We start from the raw sequence: 19,468 nt of genomic DNA on the forward strand, positions 1-19,468 counted from the left end.
TATGCATTGTTAAATATAATTTTGTGTTTATTTGACCTTTAATTGAATCCTGGAAATAAGTTGCAAATTTTCCATGTCCCTACCACTTCTATGGTCCTTGAGTAGTTTGCTCCACTAGTCTTGTTTCCATGGTAAAATGAATTTGCATCCAGTCTCTAGGGGCATGTAGGAGGTTGGCAACCTCTCTGTCAATTGTGAGGTCACCAGTTAGATCTGGCAGGGATGAGTACTTCCCCAAATCACAGCTGTGCAGCTTTCTCAGCGGTCTCGTTCAGTTCTAGTGAAGGCACTTAAGTGGGCTGGAATTGCATGAGATAAGTGCTGTGAAAGCTCATCACCATGGTGAATGGCTCTAAAAATCGAGTGACTAACACTTTAACAACCAGGTGTACGACTGAACATGTACTCACTCATTAACCACTACGGTGGCTGGCAAGAATCAGAATCTGTCCTTTTGTTTTTAAAAGAAAGTAAGAAAGAAAGAAATAATATATTTCAAGGAAAATTTCTTAATAAATTTGAATTCTCATGACAATTACATGGAACATACAACATTTTCTCATTAGGAACAAAAGAAAGCCACACTACTTTGTCTCTAGAGAAATCTGATTGCTGTTCATATGAAAACATCCTCTCTGATTTTAGTCAACAGGGTTTCTGATTGCTATCATCATCAGCACCGAAACATGTGTTTGCTCATCTTAAGTCGGACTGAGCAGTAGAAGCGAGGCAAGGGAAATCACTTCCACAGAATGAATGAGACGGGAGCTCATTCTGGTCTCTTCTTCCATGATTATTGTTGCCATAAAGTTGGCAATAAAAATAAAACAGAGCAAAATGCTATCCAGTCTTGTGCTGTCTTCATGATGTTTTCGTCCACTGCTGTGGTTTTTGGTGAAAGTCCATCTCCTTGAGTGTTTCTCTTGTTTATTCCCTGAACCTCTACTTTACCACACATTACGCCTATTTCCAGGCTTGGATTTTTCCTGATGAGTTGTCTCAAGTAAACATAGTAAGTTTTGCTATCCTTTCTTTAAAAAATGTCTTTCACTTGTATTTCTTCTAAGACTGATTTGCTCATTCTTCTAGTAGTCCATGATATATTCAATATACTCTTCACCAACACCATTCAATTGTTCAGCTTTCAAGTAAATATGAGGTGAATGAAAATAACATGACATGGGCCAGACACATCTTAGTGATCAAAGGGACATCTTTCCTTTTTGAACACTTGAAAGGGGTCATTTGATTTCTTGACTTCTGCTTCCATGGGTATAAAAATGAAAGCCTTGATTTTTTTTTTTAAGCATACCTACTTTTCCTGTAATCCCACCGGCTACTATTTTTAAGTGTCCTTTGCTGGTTCCTTCTCTACTTCTCAATGTTAGGTTCTTCAGAGTTTCATCCTAGGCCCTCTTCTCAACAATTCTATTCATTTCCATAGAAGTACAAAAGATCTTTATACTCCTAAATACGTATCTGTTTCTCAAAACCTTCCTCTAACCTCCATTCTCTATTTACTTCAGTTCTTCGCTTGGGCATCTCACAGATATATCAAACCAAGTAGTTTCCATCAAAATTTTGGATTCTCTGCCCCTAGCATATGTGTTTAATTCTCATTACCTGGCTCCAGAATCTCAATTACAGCCACATCTCTCCCGATCCTGAGTGTTCAGAAAAACCTTTGGGGTGATCACAAATTCCTCTGTGTCTCTAATTATTCATGCTACCGCGCTGTGTTCTGCTATACACAGCACTCTTGATTTTACTTTGCCTCTGGGTTCTATAATTAATTGCAATGGCTACACAAAACCCACCGACAATATTCATGATTTTAAAGTTTATTAGGGAAGTTTATAGGTTACAATGCAGGTGACAAATGCTTGGGACACAGATACTTGGTCAGAACATGTTGCAAAGTTCTTTCAGGGATGCTAATAAATATCCATGTGTCAAAAACCAAAACTCAAACCAAAAAACTCCTCTGTAAGCTTCAACCCAAAGGAATTCAGTTCAACCCTTGTGAGTCAGCAAACCCAGCTCCCAAATCTAGTGCCCATTCAAGTAAGATTCTGATTGAGGGCACGTAGCTCCACATCAGTACGCCAGGAAGCAAAAAAAAAAAAAAAAAAAAAAAAACCCTCCCGACACAGCATAGAACTGCCCCTGTGAGTTTCTGACACTAACTTTTTATGGGAATAGAAATCCCTATTTTTCTTCAGCTGAGTGGCTGGTGATTTCGAAGATTATAACTCTTTATGGGAGTAGAACGCCCCGTCTTTCTCCCTCAGAGCAGTTTGGTGGTTTAGGCTGCTGACTTTGTGGTTAGCAGCCCACTAACCACTATGCAACCAGTTCCCCCAATTAAGTGCCCAGAAGCACCTCACCCTAAAAACTAGCCTTCTCCATCAGAGCACTCTGCTTTACTGGATCTGGGGGCTTCCCAGGCCACGAGCTATGGTACTGCTGCTGCTCAGATATCATAGCTGTCTTCCAGATCAAGAAAGTTCACTACACAGGGATCGCAGGGTCTAGAGGATGTGCTCAACTCCTGGAATTTGCTAGTAGTTGGAACCCCTCTCCTGTGTTTTAGAGGGCTCATTTTATACCCAGCACAATGGCATTCCAGTGAATCCCATTCACAGTTGCTCACAGGTGAATCCTATCAGTATCTTCTTCCCCACCTTCATTCCATACCCATGCAAGAAAAGATTGTTTGGTGGGAGTTACACTTTGGCTAGAAGAGCCACATTCAATAATTCACTGCCCTGCAAATATCTACATCATTAATATGGTTTGTGTTTGCTCTCTGGTTTTGGCGAGAGTCCACAATAAACCTCCATATCCATGTGTCCTCCATCATGCAGCCACCACCAGCTCTCTCTGGGACTGCGTTAAGCTGGTCTCCCATTTCACCTCTTTTATTCCTATGATGTTTTACATAAGTTGGAATGAATGTGTAGTCTCACAACTACAACAAGAACAACAGCAGTCTGTTTTACAAAAGAATATGATTCCCCCCACTATTTACATTTCCTAGGGGTTGCAAACTACAGTTCAAGAGCTATATGAGACTTTTTCAGTGTGTACATGTGGCAATGAAATAAAGGTTTTTTAAAAAGAAAGGATATTGCTGAGGTAGTGGTTATTTTATTTGTTTTAAAAAAATATATTTGTGGCTCAAATATTTTTAAATCATTGTGAGGGACATAATTGCCTCTTCCAAATCAAAAGTTTTTAGACCCCTATGTTATATCATCCATCTTTTGTTGTTCCCCCTTACAAATAAAATGTATTCTTAAAGTTTCATCATGATCCTCAACACATGACATTAAACGGGTCCTTCCATCATCTGGTTAAAAATCCAAAGGGCTAGAATCCTCTGGGTTCATTTCAAAATAGAAGTCAAAGACATGATTCTGCTACTAAATGTTCCTAGGCTTCCTGTAAGTCATTGCTCCCTATGTGCCCCTGCTCCAGCACATTGGCCTTGCTTGTTTTCAAACATGTCAACTTAGCTCCATCTCAGGGCCTTTGCTCTTCCCTCTGCCCAGAAGTACCCCCACCTCCCATCCTGCTGCTCCATGCCAGATTTTGGTCTGGCCCCCACTCTTTTTCCACGGTTAGATGGTACTTCAGCACAGGAGTAGGTTTGGGGACGATCATTTCCTGTTAACGATATTTTCCATATGCTCCACTATTGAGAAATTCTGGATTATAATCAGAAAACATGATAAGAAAGGAAATCGAGAACAGAAATAAGATAAAGGAACAAAGAAAGCAAAATAAAAACCCTGAAATTTCCCCCTGAGGCTCCAAGCATTGAAGACATGGCCTGGCATTACAAACTTTAGTGTGTTCAAAAATTGAGCGGGCCTTTGGCATCTGTGAAGTCTGATCATATGCGAACAGCCATCTCAAGATGAGGTTCAGGACCTTTGATATCATATTTTTGTTTTTTGCCTTATGATCCAGGGGTTGTGGCCTCGTTATTAATATTAAATTGTGGACATGTACTATCTGTGAAGTGTTTTGCTTGATACCAAATCCTTAGTGCAAACTTTTTCTAAGAGTCAAATGTCAAGCCTAATCTTTTTGGTCTCAAATGTAACATGTGCTTGAAGTCAGGCAGTCATTAGTTGGCGTCTTGACTTCACCGTCAACTTGATTTCTGCTCTGAGGATACAACACATTTTTATGAAACTCAAAATTTCCAACTGTAAACCTGATGAAATTAGCATATACCTCTCTTGCTTGCTGTGTAGATTAAGTGAATCAATGAATATAAAGTGTCAATCTATTTGCTCTCATATTTTAAACTATTTAAAATTAGGTTTAAATGAACTATCAGCCTTATATCTTAAAATAGATTTGAAATGGATAGAATACAGGAGTATGTCATTTTTGACATTCCCAAACTCCAAACTCACAGCCATTAAGTTGATTCTGGCTCATAATAATCCTACAGGACAGAATATAACTGTCCCTTTGGATTTTTTAGACATTTTAATCGTTAGGGGAACAGATAGCCTCATCTTTCTCCCATAGAGAAACTGGTGGGTTTGTACCATTGACCTTACAGTTAGCAGGTCAACGCGTAGCCCAGGATGCCACCAGGGCTTCTGCCTCTTAACTTATGTAACTAGAAAAAAACAAAGTAATAAAGAGACATACAAACTTGGATAGGAGTTAATAGTTAGAGGCAAAGGAAGATCCAACTTCTGTGAGATATAATGACACAAGATGTTTGATAAACATTGTTAGAAAGGACTTTGAAAACTGATGAAAGTGAAAGATTCAGGGACCGGTCACTGCCCCAAGATTTACCTTGGCATGAGGAACAGAACCTGGCAAGGGAAACAGTGGGTAGAGAAGAGACTAGATCAGTGAAGTATTCAAGGAGAAGAAAAGTCTTCATGGGATAATGCTATAGAGAAGGGATCAATGAAAGAGAAAAGGAAATGAGGGGCGACATCAGAACACTTTCTGAATTCAATCGGAGAGAAGCTAGAATGTACATAGGATTTATGAGTAACATATGTGCTGCTCAGCATATGTGTTCTTGCCATGTTCCCTGGCGTCCTGTCTATCTCACAGGGACTCTATAGAGTACTACTGCACCATATGCTGTACTAGCTATGAGAGCAGACCACCAGGCTTCAAAAAGAAATGCCAGCCTTTTGGTAACAGCAAAGCACTTAAACCATCACATCACCAAAGGACCTTAGAGTGCATGTAGTAAGCAAACGTGGAATGGTATGTTAAAAAATAATTTAAACTTTTTTGGGGAAATTGAGAGGCATAGATTCTAGTCTTGGCCGTTGGATCATTTTAGGCAAGTCACGTGACATTTTCAGTTTTGTTTTCTTAACTTGAAAATTCCTGTGATGGCCTGAAACTCTATCGGTTTCTCTCCACAATTGCAGTTTTAGGATTTGCTTTGAAGCCCTTGGGAAGCGAAAGAAAGTAAATAATGTTAGCAAAAGAGTCACACAAAGTCTTTTCCTAAAGATAAAACTTGGGCACACAAGAAAGTCACTTATTGGGGATGCTTGAGGGAGGAAGTAAAGTTCTAGCACCTCTTTCCCCCTTCCCCAAAGATGAAATTGCATCTTGTGAGAGTGTGGCTTTTGGACTAGGAAGTCTGGATACCCTTTCCTTTGATAGCTAGAGAAGAGTATATTGAGGAAATATGTGGACATATGCCTATAGCTCTATTTTTATGAATTCATATATTTGCATATGCACACACCTATGTTTATATCTGTATCCATAGCTTTGTTTCCTAGATCTTTCCTGTTCCCTTTCGCTTTCCTCCTGTGCCACTATTGTGCTAGCCCTTCTTCTGCCTCTTGGTAATTCCTCTCAGCTAGAATGCTGTTCCTCCAACTCTCCCAGGATCTCTATGTCCTCCTTGTTACTGATTTTAATTCCCTAGTTGTTCCCCTGCCCCTGGTGTTGTTTGCTCACCACTCCCTTCCCTTGCCTCCTCCTACCCTCAGGCCTCCAGAACTGTTGGTCTCATTGTGTTTGCCTCGAGCTTGCTTCCCATGCCTATCTTATATAGGTAGGCAAATCAACAATAATGGAGACCAAGCAAAAAGGAAACAAAAGGTTGAATAAAGGGGAAAAACATAAGGTATTGACGGAATCAGGTAACAGGCATCAGATGACTCAAAATTAACAAACACATACACATAGTGTTGAGAAGGTGGGCTAGAGCAGAGACCCCAAACCCATCTGTAGACAGTGGTACATCCCCTCACAGAAGGGTCACAAGGAAGGAATGAGTCAATCAGTGTGCATTTTAGCACTGATGAAACACACAACATTCCTCTGGTTCCTTGAGGCTTCCTCACCCCCCACTATCATGACCCCATGGCTAGACTGGAGCATGTACAGATAAGAGCTCATGACATACGGAATCCAGGTCAGATAAGCCCTTCAGGAACGGAAATGGGAGGAGTGATACTAGGAGTTTAGAGGGAACGTGGGGAGAGGGGGTGAGGAAGGGATAACTGATCACTATGATCGACTCATAACCAGAAAACAGAAACCATAGGAGAAGGAATACAGTGGTTGGTGTAAGATATGAAAATAACAATAATTTATAGTTTATCAAGGGGTCATGAGGGTGGGAGGTGGAGGGGGGCAAAAGAGGCTCTGATACCAAGGGCTCAAAAGAAAGTATAGGTTTAGAAAATAATGATGGGCACATGTGCAAACATGCTTGATACAATTGACATACGGATTGTTATAAGAACTGTAAAAGCTCCCAATAAAGTGATCTTAAAACAAAAGAGTATATTGAGTTAATAGCAATATCCCTTAAGCACTTAGCATGTACTACACTGTGTGCTTAATACTGAAGGCATTAATAATGAGCACCTGGTCGCCCAAGCCCCCCCTCAAGTAGCTCTTGGTCTAATCAGAAAGACATGAGAAGAACAACTACACAGACATATTGGTACAATTGTAGGAAATTCAGAGTACAGCAAAGACATGGAGGGCAGTAGCTACTTTCTGTGGAGGGAGAAGGGGTGCTGCTCAATTGGGGGAAATTGATGTCTTTTACACTGAGAGTGGCTTTCTCGAAAGAGATGACAGAAGGTGTCATGTGGCAAGATGTGATCATATGGCTAAAACTTATTCTGGTTAGATTAAATGATAAAGCTTGTTCACGCTATTAAAATGTGTATGTGTGATTATATATTGAGATTGAGTGATAAAAACAAAACTAGAAAGGTAGGCATGTTTTCATATAAAAAGCTTCAAATAGATCTTCATTAAGGATTTGAAGTTTATCCCATGCAGTTAAGGGAAAAAAACTTAAGGATTAAATGGGAAAGTGAGTTTTTGAATGCTGAAACGAAAGCACAGATATGACCTCAGAAGTGTGTTTACATCCATAAGAGTAGTAATAGATTGCATGAGAAATCACTTCCATTGATGATCATGACTTTTTATTTGAATAAAGCATAAAACATACAGACTAGGTTGTTCTTGGAGGAGTCCTGGTGGCGCAGCAGTTAAGCATTTGCCTGTGGATGGAAAGGTCAGTAGAGTGAACCTACCCCGCAGATCCACAGGAGAAAGGCCTGGTGCTCCGCTCCAGTAAAGATGATGACCTAGAAATTCCCTTGGGAAGTTCTGCTCTTTCTCCTGGAATTGCTTTGAGTTGCCACCGACTCGAGAGCACCCAACAATAACTTTATAATTGATGTCAGTTCTGTTTTATGCTTACATTTTAAATTCTATAATGCTTTATTTACTTAATGACATGTAAGTTGTAACACTACCATCCAAAAAATACGTTAAAATAATAAGGCCAAGCTTGAATAGAACTCAGATCACAAACAGCCTCAGACATGTGTCTAAAATATTTTTATAAGCATAAACCTATGCCAAATCTTTTCAGCAATTTCCATCACCACTGTTTAGAAGTAAAACACTGGTGCCTCTTCCAGTATTGAACTAATCCTTGAATCCATTTACATGTATGATGGCAAAATCATCCTTAGTTATCCACAGTATTTCTATTTCCTGGAAGAACTTCATCGTTGGATGTTCCCAGTCACAGTGGCTCATGTGTGTTCCAGTTCTCTGTTCCAGCCAGGCATCTCCTCCAGTGGTCCTCTACACTTTATGTCCTCTCTGTCCCTTTTCTTAATTCAAGTTTTCATAAAGAAAAGCTTTGTTTCAGTCTTATCCAAGCATTACTGCCTTTCAAAACCTTTCTCATATCTTGGACTTATAATGAGCTACACTGGTGGTTCAGTGGTAGAATTCTAGTTTTCCGTGCGTGAATTTGAAGATAAGCTCACTGCCATCTATTAGATTTGGACTATAGCAACCATGTAGGACAGAGTAGCATGAACCCTTTGGGTTGCGAAGACTGCATGGTAATAGAAAGCCTCATCATTCTCCCAGGGAACAGCTCTGACTTCAAGGTTGGATTTGCACTGCTAGCTTTGAGGTCAGCAGCCCAACATGTAACCCACTCTGCCACCAGGGCTCCCTCCAGGTGCAAGACATGCATGCAATGCTCAGTGATTGGACTACATGTGAAGCTACCACTCATCCATCTTTGGAAGCTTACAAGCTGTTCAAATGCTGGGGAGATTTTGGTGGGGCTTTCAGTCAAAGATGGTCTTGGAAGAACTGCCTGTTGGTCTACTTTTGAAGATCAGCCAGTGAAAACCCGGGGCCTCCGGACAAGCAGATACCCACCAATCATGAGGTAGTCCAGGACTGGGCGTATTATTCTGGTGTGAATGGGGTTGCCACAGCTGGATGGATGCTGACAACAATCGCCTTCCCAATGTATTTTAACAAATACAATATGAAGGGCTTTTTTGTATGTGTGTGATATGCTGCTTATTTTGGATAGTATATTATCATGGCCTCTCATAACAATATTCAGAACTGCATGAGCGGTCAATAAGTGTTGGTTCTAGAGAACCTCAGATATATACCTTTGCCATTTACTGCAGGTTCACCTGTGAAACCAAGATTCTAGGAACTTCTTTAAAAACTTGCAAGAAAGAACTAAGAGAAAATGTGAGACAACTGTAGCATTGAGTCACTTAGGGGAGTGAGCAGGAAGTAAAGTTTGAAATAAAATCGTTTTCCTGGTAGGAATGACCACAATAATGTAGAGTGTGTGCCTATTACTTAGAGTTTTAGAATATGTCCACGTGGTTGATAGATCAAAACAAATTTGGAACTTGAACAAATAAACCATTTATATTCAACAATGGAAGCAACACATAGGCAAACCTCCCTTCACATTCATCGAATCAGACTTGGCGCTTTGGTTGTACTTTAGCAGTAATGTCAGTCCACTTACGTGGAAACCTATGGTAGTCAATGTCTCAGAAGTCCAGAGGCATCTAAACAGAGATGAAATAAAATATAAGAACCAATAAGAAAATAAATGACTTGTAGTTTCTTTTCAAGAAGCGCTGGTGGTGCAGTTGATTAAGCATGAAGTTATTCCAGCCCACCAGCTGTTCCATAGGAGGACGCAGCAGTCTGCTTCAGTAAACATGGATAGTCTTGGAAGGCCAGGAGAAGTTCTACTGTGTCCTGTAGGGTCACTATGAGTTTGAATCAATTCTGTAGCAGTTGATTTGGTTTTTCATAGTTTTAGTTTGTTTAAGCATAAGCAATCTTGCCTTGAAAAACACTCAAAGTCTTGCAAATCTGTACTGTTATATAATCACTTAAAATGATAAAAGGACTGATGCCATCATATGAGAAAACATAGAAATGACAAAATGAAACAACTACTGCTTTAATTACATTTCTAGATATTGGAATGGAATGTTTCCAAGTAGTTAAAATAATTTTGATAAGTTAACGATCTGGGAGAAATATAATTATTTTCTCTTACTTTTAATGAAGTACGTGATTGTTATTGTTAGGCTCCTTTGCGCCTGTTCGGCCTCATCGAGACCCTATATAAAACAGAAGGTTATACTGCCCATTCCCTCAACATTGTCCCAATTGTCGCTTTGTTTGAGTGCATTGTGTAGGCACTTGGTCAGTCCTTCGCATTGACGGTCCTCCTCATTTTTCTTGGTCCCTACTGATTACATTTCAGAGGGGATGGACTCGGAGTCATATTTTGGCTCTCATGACTTGTTTTAGCTTTCTCAGCTTTATCCTGAACGCACATGTGAGTAATTGATGGTCGTCCCACAACCAGCTGCTGGCTCGGTTTTCCCTGCTTACATTGAACTTCTCCATTGTTTCTTCCCAAAGAAGTAGTCAATTTGATTTCTATATATTCCATCTGGAGAAGTGCTTGTAGTCTCCTTTTTTTTTGTTAGAGAAAAAAAGTACATTTGCTCTGAACAAGTCATTGGTCTTTCCAAACTCTGTCATTCAGTCTCATGATCTTCATGATCTATTCTTCCTGGATGTCAAGAACATTTCAAGTATAGATTTGATTCATTAGTGTTTACTAATGATACAAGAACAGATGGCCTTTGGAAGGATATCCAGACCATCAATCTTCTTAATTGTCGAGTAGTAAAGCAAATGGAAGAAAGGATGAATTCAAAGAATTCAATAGAAAATTTCAAATGGGAGCTCAAGAAGACAAAGCCAAATATTAAAATTAAATGTGGAATTACCTAGAATTAGCATACTGGAAGGGAAGAACACCTTTAGGATATCTTAAACTGAAAGAACCCAAGAAACATTTCAAACCTCCAGTTGCAGTATTAAAAGATTCTATGGGCAAAATATTGAAAGACAGGAAGCATCAAAGTAGATGGAGAGAATAGAGAGGCACTGTGCCCAAAAGAACTGGTCTATAACCCCCATTTCAGAAGGCCCCATATGAGCAAGAACCAGTGGTGCTCAAAGAAGAAGTTCAAGTTGCACTGAAATCATTAGCCAAGAATCAGGTTCCAGGAATTGATAGACTACCAATTGAAATGTTTCAGCGAGCTGATGAAGCATTGGAAGCACACATTCTTCTATGCCAGGAAATTTGGAAGACAACTGTTTGGCCAACTGACTGGAAGACATCCGTATTTGTTCCCATTTCAAAGAAATGTGACCCAACAAAATGCGCAAACTATAGAACAATATCATTGATGTAACAAGCAAGCACAATCAACAACAACTGCAGCAATGCATTGACGGGACTGCCAGGGGTTCCGGCCTGATTCAGAAGAGGACATGGAGCATGGGCTATTGTTGCTGACATCAGATGGATCTTGTCTGGACATAGAGAAGACCGGAAAGATTTTTACTTCGGTTTTATTGAATATGCCAAGGCATTTGACTGTGTCGACCACAGTAAATAATGGAAAACTCTGAGCAGAATGGGAATTCCAGAACACCTAATTGTATTCAATCAGAACTCATACATGGGTCAAGAGGCAGGTGTGTGAACAGAACAGGGGAATGCTTTGTTGTTTAAAATCAAGGAAAGTGTGTCCTCTCACCACACTTCTCAGTCTGCATGCTGAGCAAGTCTCCAGAGAAGCTGACTTATAGGAAGGAGATTGTGATATCAGGATTGGAGGAAGGCTTGTTAATAACCTGTCATGAGTAGGTAACTTGCTTACCAAAAGTGATTAAGATGACAGCCCTCAGTATGGATTGCAACTTAATGCAAAGAAGACCAAAATCTTCATAACTGTACCGATACTTTAACATCATGATAAATCTAGAAAAGTCTGACGCTTCCAAGGATTTTGTCATGCTAGTATCTACAGCCATTGCTCATGGAAGCAATAGTCAAGAGCTCAAAAGATGCGTTTCATTAAGTAAATCTGCTGCGTAAGGCCTATTTATAATATTGAAAAGCAAGGATATAACTTTGAAGACTAACATGCACCTGACCCAAGCCATGGTATCCTCCATTGCCTTTTATGCATGTGAAAGTTGGACGTTGAATAAGGAAGGATGAAGAAGAATCGATGCACTTAAATTGTGGTGCTGGAGAAGAATATTGTAAGTACCACGAACTGCTAAAAGGAGAAACAAATCTGCCTAGGAAGAATTAAGGCCAGCAGACTCCTTAAAGACAAGGATGGCAAGACTTCATCTTACATTGTTTGGACATGTTGTCAGGAGGGAGCAGTCCCTGGAGAAGGACACCATGCTTGCTACAGTGGAGGGTCAGGGGAAAAGAGGAAGGCCCTTACGGAGGTGGATTGACACAATGGGCTTGGGTGTGGAGACCATTGTGGGAATGGCTCAGGACCATGCGATGCTTCTTTCTGTTGTACACAGGGTTGTTGTGGGTCAGAGCCTACTCTAACAACCTAACAACAATAACTGATACCATGTCTGAAGTATGTGAGATGACCTTTCACCATGCTTGCATTCGAGAAGCCTTCTCATTGTACTTCTTCCAAGACATGCTTATATATTGTTTTGGCTGTCTGTGGTATATTCAGTATTCTTCATGAACACTGTAAATCAAAGGCATGAAGTCTGCTACTCTCTTCCGATGTTCACATCCACACAAGGCAGCTGACAATACTGCCTTGTCACTTACTGCCATACAGTCTTTCCAACTCATAACAACCCCAGCGCGCAGGGTACTACTGCCTCTGTGGATTTTCAAGGCTATGAATCTTTAAGGGGGTAGAAGGCCTCATCTGTTCACCCAGCCGAGTAGTTGGTGGTGCTGAACTTTTGATATTGTGGTTAGCAGTTCAGCTCATAACTCACTTGCCACCAAGGCTTCTGGTTGGTTGGGTTAGGTGCACTTAGTCTGGACGGGAGCGTGTACACAGGAATAGGCAAGAGATAAAATTCACAGCACATGGAACCCAGGAACAGGAATGGGAATAGAGACACCAAAAGGAATGGTACATAACCACACCCCCCCCACCCCGAGCCATGGGGAAGGGCAACAGAAACCAGAGGGGAAGGGAGACAGTGGTCCGTGTGCAATTTGAAAATAATTAATAATCTACAATCTATCAGGGGGCCATGAGGGTTAGGGGGAGGAGGGAGGGATAAAAAGGGGAGCTGATGGAAAGCAAATGTCTAGAAAAGAACAATGGAATATATGTACTAATATGTCGGGTATAATTGATGTATGGTTTGTAACGAGAGTTGTAAGAGCCTCCAATAAAATGATATAAATAAATAATCACTTTACTCTTTAATACTTTAAAGAGGTCATGTGCAGCAGATTTGCCCAAATTCACTGAAACTGCTGCCCTCCAGTCAATTTTGACTCCTAATGACCCTGCAAGACAGAGTAGAAGTCCCCGTGGGCATTTCCAGGAATGTAACCCTTTCCCGAGTGAAAGCCTCGTCTAGTGGTTTCCTGCCGCTGACCTTTCCATTAGCAGCTCAACTCATAAACTGATACGCAGTTTTAATTCTTGACTGCTATTTCCATGAGTGTTACGGATCCAAGTAAAATGAAATCTTTGACAACTTTACTATGTCCATTTAATTTGCGCAATCTTATCTTTCCTCGAAATTATCTTTTTATTTAATTGAGAGCACAATTTTTGCATTGTGAAGCAAAACGAAGCCACATACTGCAAAATGAAGCCACATACTGGATTGCTCAACTCAAGGACACTTAAACAGAGAGATCATTTGGGTTCCCATTCTCCCATGACTTGTCAAATAAAAGTGAATACAACGCAAATATGTTGCGAATGGAGATAGTGAGTGAGTGCCTTGTCGCGAAGCAGGAAGCTTTTCTGCAAGTCGACGTCAGCGAGTCAGTAGCTGGGGACATACGAACTCAAGCTGGAGCATGTTTTCTGTCCTGTAGGGAAGTCATCTGGTCAAGGTCCACAGTGTGACTCTTCGTTCAAAATATGCCCCATGTGAATAGAATCGGGCATAGAGTGGTCAAACAGTAAACAGTGTTTAATGAGTGAGGGATCATTTATGTTTATAATTATTTCACCAATTTTCTTTTTGAAAGTAGCCTTCCTGTTGTATAACACAGTAGCTGTATTATATAAGTGTTTCAAATCCTCCCCTCTCTCCAAAAGGATATAATTAGATTATTTAATATTCTGATACTTGCAACAAAGAGTAAGCGATTTTATTATTCGGAGTATATTCATTCTTAAGTTTATATTCAAATATTTATTCATTCCTGTTTCAGTGCTTACATTTAGTGTGATCAGTCTTATTATTAAAATGAAATTAATGACAAACTTTCATTGAGCACTTTATAAAGTCCTACCATCAGAGCATTGCCAAAAGTATAATTATCAAAACAACTCTATGAAGTTGTAGGGATAAATGCTCTGTGATTTTTTCATAGTTACATGGTGAGCAGTAACATATAAACCCAAATGGTCTAAGCCAAGGATCTGTCCATAGGTTCATGAGCATTTTCACATTGGTATGCAATTAAACTATATAAAGTTCCTTTGTATAAATCTATGTTTTAACCCAATTGAAAGACTGTATCAAATTGTTATATTCATGATTCACTTAGCCTGAACATATGCACCCAAGATTTTTCTCAAAAACTTCACAAACGTTATCTTAATCAGCTTATTAGAGTCCTTAGTGACTGAGTGAATCTCAGAATTACAATAATGCATAAGACCAGAATGAAATATTTCTGTGTTTTCACGATCTATTTTAGTGATATATAATGTGACACCTCCTATCCTTAGTTCACATGTAGCTGCACCAGTTTTATTGGCGAATATTTAAGGTTTTTATATGAGTATTTATGACTTTCTTTTTGCCCCTCATCCAATTATGCTTAAGGGAGAATTTTTTTGAATTCATGTAATTACTTTAGAATTAAACTTATTTTAGTTTTGATAGAAGCAAAGCATGTATGGAATAAAAAAATAAGTAATTGAAAGTTATATTAAAATTACAAAAATGTTTTACCTAGATATATTAAAGGGCTATCCATGCATTGTAAGTTTTTCATTTATTTTTATTGAGCATAACTATGCTTTATGAGTACAACTCTCTGTCCCCAATTGACTACTTTAAAAAATGACACTATAAAATAAAACTTTTTAAAAAGTTTTGAACATTTTAAAAAGTTACTGAAGCTCTTTTAAAAATTATATTTTATTTTCTGAGGACTTTTAAAAGAGGTTTAGAAGATTCAAGACTATATTATATATTAACTTAAATCTTAATCTTCTACAGTTGCCTAGATATTTTACACGAATTATTTTGTTAAATGATGACTGACTATGAAAAAGTTAGACTATGGGCTATATATAATTAAAACATGCTCTTTTTGTACACGCTGCATGTGTAAGTGACCCCATGGGTCTCCCAAAGTGAGCTGTTAACATTCCTGACTTTTTACAGTGCGCCTGTTGCTGGCATCTAGCCTCCCACCCACACAGGCTGACTAAATGAAGTTCATACTAATATAATGAAGCACATGAAGATGAAGTCATCACATGGCAGATAGTTACCTGAAAAATGGGTTTGCTAACCTAGTTTTACCTGAAAATGTTTACATTTGTTCATCAATCAAAAAGAAGTAGAGGAGGTGATTAGGGAAACCTAAAAGGAATTGGTTTCATGGTATTGCTTATGTGTCTTTTTATGTTGTGTATTACAGATGGGATTTATACAGATCAATGAGGACTTCATATTCGTTGAGCCGCTCAATAACACGATGGCCATAACAGGTCACCCTCACCGTGTATATAGGCAGAGACGGTCCATGGAAGAAAGAGCCACAGAGAAGCCCGCTCCTCACAGACATTACTGTGCTGTTGTTTCAGGTAATGCCTTCTCCTAAAGAACTTCACTGAGGACACAAAACGAGAGGAATAATTTAAACATGTCTCCCTCTCCTCACCCCTCTAAGAGCTGTCAGTCTTCTATCCGTCTTCTTTTTGCTGATGACTTTTTATGTGGACCCATTTTTGGTTAGTCACAAGTAAGTTTGTACATGATAAATTTTGCTGTGAGTTATCTATGATGCACTAGATTACAATTATAAATCATAGCTATTTAGAAGCACTTCAGAGAGAAAATAGAGCATATTTTGTCCCCTTCTTGGACTGAGAAGTACACCTCTTGGGATACTATTCCCTTCACTGGAATATAAATGGCATCGAGAGAATTCTAGATCTTCTGAAACTGAATACCGTGAGCTCATAGTCTTACTTTAGTCCACTGCTGTGAGAACATCATAGGTATCTTTTTACTTTGACTAGAAGTGTCCCTTTCTTCGCTTCCCCCTCCCATTGACCCATATTAATACACATCAGAGGTTCAAATTAGCAGAAGAATGGAAATAAGATGGGCTTTATGCCTTTGATTTTTTCCTCATTGTCACAGTCACTTTGGTCTGGAAATTTCTGAGACCCATAAACATTCCCCACCAGCAAACCCAATCTTCATCCCTAGTTGTCCACCAGATCTTCACGGGAATGTAAGAAGGGCGACCCTTTTGTGCACGTTCTCACTCACTTTAGGCAGAGATCTGCATTTCTTGATAAGAGACATAAAGATAATTGCTGATCTATATTGCGTTGTTTCCTAAAGAAACATTTTTACTGTCTGTTCAAGATGCGAGAGCCCTGGTGGCATAGTGCGTTCTGTGTGTGGCTGGCAACTGCAAAGGCAGTCATTGCAAACCACCAGACACTCCATGGGACAAAGATGGCAGCCGCAGAGGGCTAGTTCCACCCTGGCCAACGGAGTCCTGATAAGTCAGCCTCGAGTCAATGTCAGTGAGAATCCACGATATTAGTGTGAATATTTGCTGATTTAAGAGAGATAGCTAATTAGAATATTAGGAAATATGACCATACTGAAGGGTTCCTGGTATACTTAAATCTTTTAATGTTAGACTTGCAAATTTAAAATTAAGTGCTAATATGATATTTGAAGCGGATTCAGGTACCTGAATTGTAACAATAGATCACACTTGCCGAGTCTGTAGGATGTTCATATGGTCACTCCTAGAGTGTTTAGATTTTGGAAGAGTTATGTACCTGTTTAGAACATATTTATCTTAAATGCATCTGTGCTGTCAATCTTTTTTTGATTTGCCTGTACATAATCTTCAGAAATGGTTCAGTGAATCCATCTGATAGTTACATAATTTCATGTTGCCTTGATATCTAAAAGTACAGGAATAGCATCTCTTCTGTCAATCAGATCACAGCCTGATGGAACCTCCTTGTAGGAGTGGCCTTCTCATAAGGAGGGCTCTGGGAACCTCCTCCGTCCCCTTCCCTTCACCTTCCTGCTGGCAAGCTCTGCTAGCACCACCAACATTGGATTCACAAGACTCCACCCCCCGCCCTGTGATCTTCCTGCATTCTGTATCATTGCATGTACTGCATGAATCTGAAGAGGAACATAAGGACTAGTGTTGGACTTATGGACTTGAGTTGGACTGGGCTTAGCTGTTTCCTGGTATATATATAAAGTTTTTTATATAAAAGTCTTTCTTACACATATATGAATGTCACTGGATTTGTTTTTCTAGTCAATACAGCCTAACACAATATCTCTTCGTAACCTTATTCAGTGTATGCTGTCAAGTCTCCTCATTATTGTAAAGGTGGTCAACAACGGAGATCAAGACAGTTGAACAGGTCTTAGAATTGTGTACAAGTAAAAATAAAAGAGCCATAATATTGTGCACTGATTAAAAACAACATGGATGCAGACCTAGTTATGTTTGAGTTATCCTGAAAATCTGGGCTATTCCAGCTGGTGGAACTGCCGATGACATAAAACAGGCTCTGCATACCTTTATGCTTGGGGGAAGATTTCTAGAAAATTCATAATTTTAACAGGCTAATAAAGCATGAATATAGTGTTTGTGTTTTTTAAAATATTGTTCATAACATTTTTGGTGTGTGGTTTCTATTGGGCAGGATTAATTTATGTTAACTTAATAGGTTCCGTGCCTGATGTAAGCATGCAGGGAGTGCTGAATTAGCATCCACCCGTTTGATAGTTTTTCTGCACTCACCAACCTACAGATACTTTTTATTTGTGCAGAATTGTTTTAAATTTTTAAAAGGACAATCCTCTAAATAAAAATTAATTTCTCATAACTGTAGTTCCTCTTTCCTCAGGAAAATATATTGAAATATTAATAACGTGGTTCTCATCTGGATAGTGCTGCAGAATTTTCTTTGCAAAATGGAATCGTAATTTTGATTTTCCACTATTTAGCTTCATCGTTTTTATGCCTTATGTATACAGTATGTATTATGACAACATAGATTGGTTAAGTTATTACTTTTTACAAACAGGGGCCTATATAATTTAGGGTGAAAATGCCCTTGGGCAACTTACATCATCTCTCAAGGCCTTTGGGTACAATATACAAATTGGGGTCAATGACACACCTCAAAATTGTTGTCAGAACTGTATATCATTTTATGTGTGCAAATGAAAACTGCATAGGGAAATTTGAGTGCATGTTGCTAAGTGGGGAAGAACATTACATGAAAATGGAACGACTCTTTCAAAGGTACAGCGATATAAGACAGTGTCATTAAGAGGAACTGAAGGCAAATGTCTACTATCAACATGAGATACCACATGAGATGGAAAGGTGGTCACTGAGTAGACAGTGAAAGAACTTGTATTCTCGGCTAAGGATCTGATCATACAAATCAGGGATGGTCCTTGAATAAGTTAAGGAGACATGTGATATTATATATATGGATTCCTTAGCAGTTTAGTATAAATTTAAGATTACACATACCCTTAAGTATGTTTGAATGAGAAAGAGATTTATAGAATTGAGGGAAACTGTTCTATTAAAAGTCTGAGCAGGACATAGAGATAACCTCGATTCTTAAGAGTTAACGTAACCAGACAACTCCTGAAATAACTCCCATATGTCATCCATAACCGCTGTGATAATTGCCAGTTTCTGTGGAAGATATTGTGGAGAGCACGGAGTAAGCATTGGTGAATACACTTCTAAAAAGATCTTCTCTAATTGGAACGACAGTGTTTGTCTACTATATGATGTTATACACACATATGGGCACAAAATGAACTCTAGATCTCGGACATGAAAAACTAACTCAGGATAGTTGAAGTGGACGATGAATATTAAATGAAGCACATTAATAAAAATATTCATATAATATGATTTTCACCCACAAGGGCTAACTTCTATGATGGAGTCTACTATAAAAGGAAGAATGTTTAACATTCTGGAATCTTTCAAATGAAATACACAAATAAAGAAGGTGGATTATTGCGAATGCAGTTAAGTTTAAATTTAACACCGTATCCTTTGAAGGCCCTTATTGATCCATTTTAAATTTGTTCTAATTTGTAAAACATTCTGCTTTCTTTTCATTTGAGTATAATCTTTCTTTAACTTTGTTATTGTTTTTCATATTTTCCCCATGTTTTCTGTATAGGAAATCCACTTTGGAGACAGTAGAGAGACTAACTGGAATAATGGTTCCTTGGGGGTATAGCAGGGGCAGTTGGGGAGATGTGGGGAGCTAATAATGGCGAGTACAAGAACACAGAA

General features: G+C 39.1%; 1 protein-coding gene across 1 annotated transcript in view; it reads left to right on the plus strand.

Moving 5' to 3' along the window:
• Positions 1-19,468, plus strand: part of ADAMTS19 (ADAM metallopeptidase with thrombospondin type 1 motif 19) — a 282,005-nt gene that overhangs the window by 51,863 nt on the left and 210,674 nt on the right. Inside the window, exon 3 of the mRNA XM_075543100.1 lies at positions 15,557-15,722. Within this exon, the coding sequence (XP_075399215.1) occupies positions 15,557-15,722 (166 nt within the window). The remainder of the gene's footprint in view (positions 1-15,556; positions 15,723-19,468) is intronic.

This window comes from Tenrec ecaudatus, chromosome 2 (genome assembly GCF_050624435.1).
Source record: "Tenrec ecaudatus isolate mTenEca1 chromosome 2, mTenEca1.hap1, whole genome shotgun sequence".
NCBI classification, from domain to species: domain Eukaryota; kingdom Metazoa; phylum Chordata; class Mammalia; order Afrosoricida; family Tenrecidae; genus Tenrec; species Tenrec ecaudatus.